This window comes from Sinocyclocheilus grahami, unplaced genomic scaffold (genome assembly GCF_001515645.1).
Source record: "Sinocyclocheilus grahami isolate Dianchi unplaced genomic scaffold, SAMN03320097.WGS_v1.1 scaffold2704.1, whole genome shotgun sequence".
Lineage (NCBI taxonomy): Eukaryota > Metazoa > Chordata > Actinopteri > Cypriniformes > Cyprinidae > Sinocyclocheilus > Sinocyclocheilus grahami.
Window position 1 is genome coordinate 15,655 of NW_015507882.1, and position 3,395 is coordinate 19,049.

General features: G+C 35.3%; 1 gene segment (V, D, J or C); it reads left to right on the plus strand.

Moving 5' to 3' along the window:
• Positions 1 to 886, plus strand: part of LOC107575539 (Ig kappa chain V-III region NG9-like) — a 9,580-nt gene extending 8,694 nt beyond the window's left edge. Inside the window, 1 exon segment of the V gene segment in view lies at positions 799 to 886. Coding sequence covers positions 799 to 886 — 88 coding nt within the window.
• Positions 887 to 3,395: the final 2,509 nt, after the last annotated feature.

Below are 3,395 nucleotides of genomic sequence, written 5' to 3' on the forward strand. Positions count from 1 at the left end.
GAGAGCAGAGCCAATTCATAAAAGAACAATGTATATTTAAAAGCGCACGTCCAGTTTTGTGTGAGTGAAGGAAATCCGTTTGTGAGTGGAGAGATTCGTTGATCGCGTAACGTTATGCACTCTCAACATTTGTCAATACGATCATAGCCTAAAATAAAGTATAAAGAACTACACATGCGAGGATCCGCCACTGCCAGATGCAGTTAGACTTTTACTAAAAACAAGACTATCACAAGATAGCTGGTGGAGGGGGGGAGGGGGACAACCAGACTTCAAGGGGGGTCGGTGCCACACCTGCCCACGACGTAGACACGCCCCTGATGCTCTGAGAGTGTTTATAGTGCTGTGAGTTTAACACTTCATGACTGAGAGCAGAACACAACACAATCTTCATCATCACACAAGACGCAACAACTACAATGAACAACATCCTCATCCTCATCTGGACTCTCACACTGTTTACTCAAGGTTTGTGCAGTAAAATTTTAACAAAGATTATTCATAATTTGAAGTATAAAATATTAAACATTTACAGTTTTTCATTCATTTTCTTTTTTCAGAGTGTAGAGGACAGTACACTGTAACTCAGAGTCCATCATTAATAACAGCAACACAAGGACAAGAAGTCAGAATAAACTGTAAAACCAGCAGTAGTGTATGTGGTGGTGATTACTTCCACTGGTATTTACAGAAACCTGGAGAAGCTCCTAAACTTCTCATATATCAGACATCAAACCGTTACACTGGAACTCCATCTAGATTCAGTGGCAGTGGATCTGGCACTGATTTCACTCTCACCATCAGTGGAGTCCAGACTGAAGATACAGGAGATTATTACTGTCAGAGTTACCACAGCATCAACAGTAAAGCTGTGTTCACACAGTGATAAAGAGTCGTACAAAAACCTCGGTCAGTCAGAGTCACAGTGACTGCACTGATACAGCTGAGAGACACTGCAGCTGCCGATGAGAGGATGACAAACAACACAATGACTTCAAGCAACACATTTTCCAGAGATTATGGCTTACGGTCATTAAAATGAACTGTATTTATTTATTTACCTACATGAACATTTGAATATCAGATCCATCTGCTCTAGACTGATCTGCATGAGGACTAAATGTCTGGAACAATGTGCTCTGGACAGAAAAGTCAAAGGTTGAGCAGTTTGCTGAAACATAAATGGAAATTTCAACATGATAATGACATTAATCATGCAAGAGGAATGATTGAGAAGAATGCAATGGAGGGCTTTAATGACCGAGTCAGAGTCCAGATCTCAGTCCAATTGAAATGTTGTTGAGTGACTTGAAGAACTTGAATCTTGAGTTAAATCAAAATGTCCACCCCAGAATTGACCCAAAACAGTTAAAGAATGAAAAAAGAATGAGAACTAGACGTTTGTGTGCGTGTGTGTGCGTGCGTGCGTGTGTGCGTGCGTGCGTGTGTGTGTGTGTGTGTGTGTGTGTGTGTTTAATCACAGTGGTAACACTTTATAACAACTTTCATTAATAAATAATTAACAAACATTATATAATGTTTAGCTAATCATTACTTAATATATATTCACATATAGAAATATGAGTCAATGTGCTTGATAATGTTAATTAATTAACTTATTAAACTTTATTATATAATGATTAACAGATCATTATTTAATGCAAATTGAAATGCTTACAAATGTCATCAAACTTTTAATGTGTTTTAAAAATCTACAAATGATTTTAACTGAAATAATTTTTCAGATAGCAAGATTATTTGTTAATGTACTTTTGAATGCTTGCAAATGTAATTAAACTTCAGTTCACATATTAGCTAATGCTCATTTTTACATTTACAAATGTTGTGAAAATATAGCTTAATTAAACATTAAGCACTTCACAAATTATTCATGTTAATATATTCATTAACTCATAATCTCAGTCTGTAAAGGTCATATATTTGGTCTCGGTTTGTTGTGCAGACTTCCTATTTGCACATCTTAAATCATTTATTAATTATTTGTTAATGTTTTTGCAGTACCCAATCTAAAGTGGAAACTATTCATCAATTGTAAATTATTATAAACATTTACTAATAATTAGTACCTTTATGAGCAGTCATTTTGATGGCAAAAAGTGTCTTAAATGACCAGAATTCACCTTTTCACATCTTTACAAATCATTTATTAATCATTTGTTCAAAATGGTTGCAGTACCCAATCTAAAGTGGAAACTATTCATCAATTGTAAATTATTATAAACATTTACTAATAATTAGTACCTTTATGAGCAGTCATTTTGATGGCAAAAAGTGTCTTAAATGACCAGAATTCACCTTTTCACATCTTTACAAATCATTTATTAATCATTTGTTCAAAATGGTTGCAGTACCCAATCTAAAGTTGAGACTATTCATCATTTTTTTATATCTTTATTGGCACTGGACTTTATCTACTGTAATAACATTTGTGTAAAGGGTGGTTAGCTTAATGCTTGGTAAAGACATAACACACATTGTAATTTGGGTGCAAAACATGTTTTTATCACCTCAACACTTACATTAGAATACTATTGTGAATCATTAAACAGAATATTCCTTGAATCATACATCAACAGGAGGGGGGAAAATCCTTTTTCCTTTATCAAAACAATGCAATATAAACAGATTGAATCGTGTTGCCTTATAGTAATCAAATTGAACCCTGGACACTGCTGACCCTTTACCAACCCTTAAACCTGAGCCGAACTCTATCCGTATCACACCTCAATAACAGAAAAGTGTTGTGCATTAACAAAAGCTTTTAATCATTGTATAACATCTGTGCAAATTGTTTGTAGTTTTTCAAGATTTGCATGATTATATGAATTAGAAGTTTAATCACATTTATAAACATTTTAATTTACAAAAAAAAATTAATTATTAGGTAAAGTTTAAAGGGGTCCTATTATGCTTTTTCACTTTTTCAACTTTAGTTAGTCTGTAATGTTGCTGTAATGTTGCTGTTTGAGCATAAAAACGATCTGCAAAGTTACAAATCTCAAAGTCCATTTCAAAAGGAGATTTTTTTAATCTAACAGAAAACACTTTTCAAAAACTACAATGAACGACTCGTTTGGACTACAACGCAGACTTGTGATATCACAAATACCGACGAATGGGGCGAGACCTGGTAGAGCTGCACTAGAGAAGGCAACGAGTGTTATCACTATGTCGGAGACACGCTAGCTTTCCCAAGGCAGACGAACTTAGAGTGGTTACAATCATAAATCACGCTCAAATTGATTTGATTTTGAGGCAATATTTACACTGAAGCTCGCAGGTGGCTATGGTAAGGGGCGTGACATCTCCCGACCAGGTGCCGAGTGCTGCCAATCACAACACACACTGGCCCAGCTAACCAATCACAGCACACA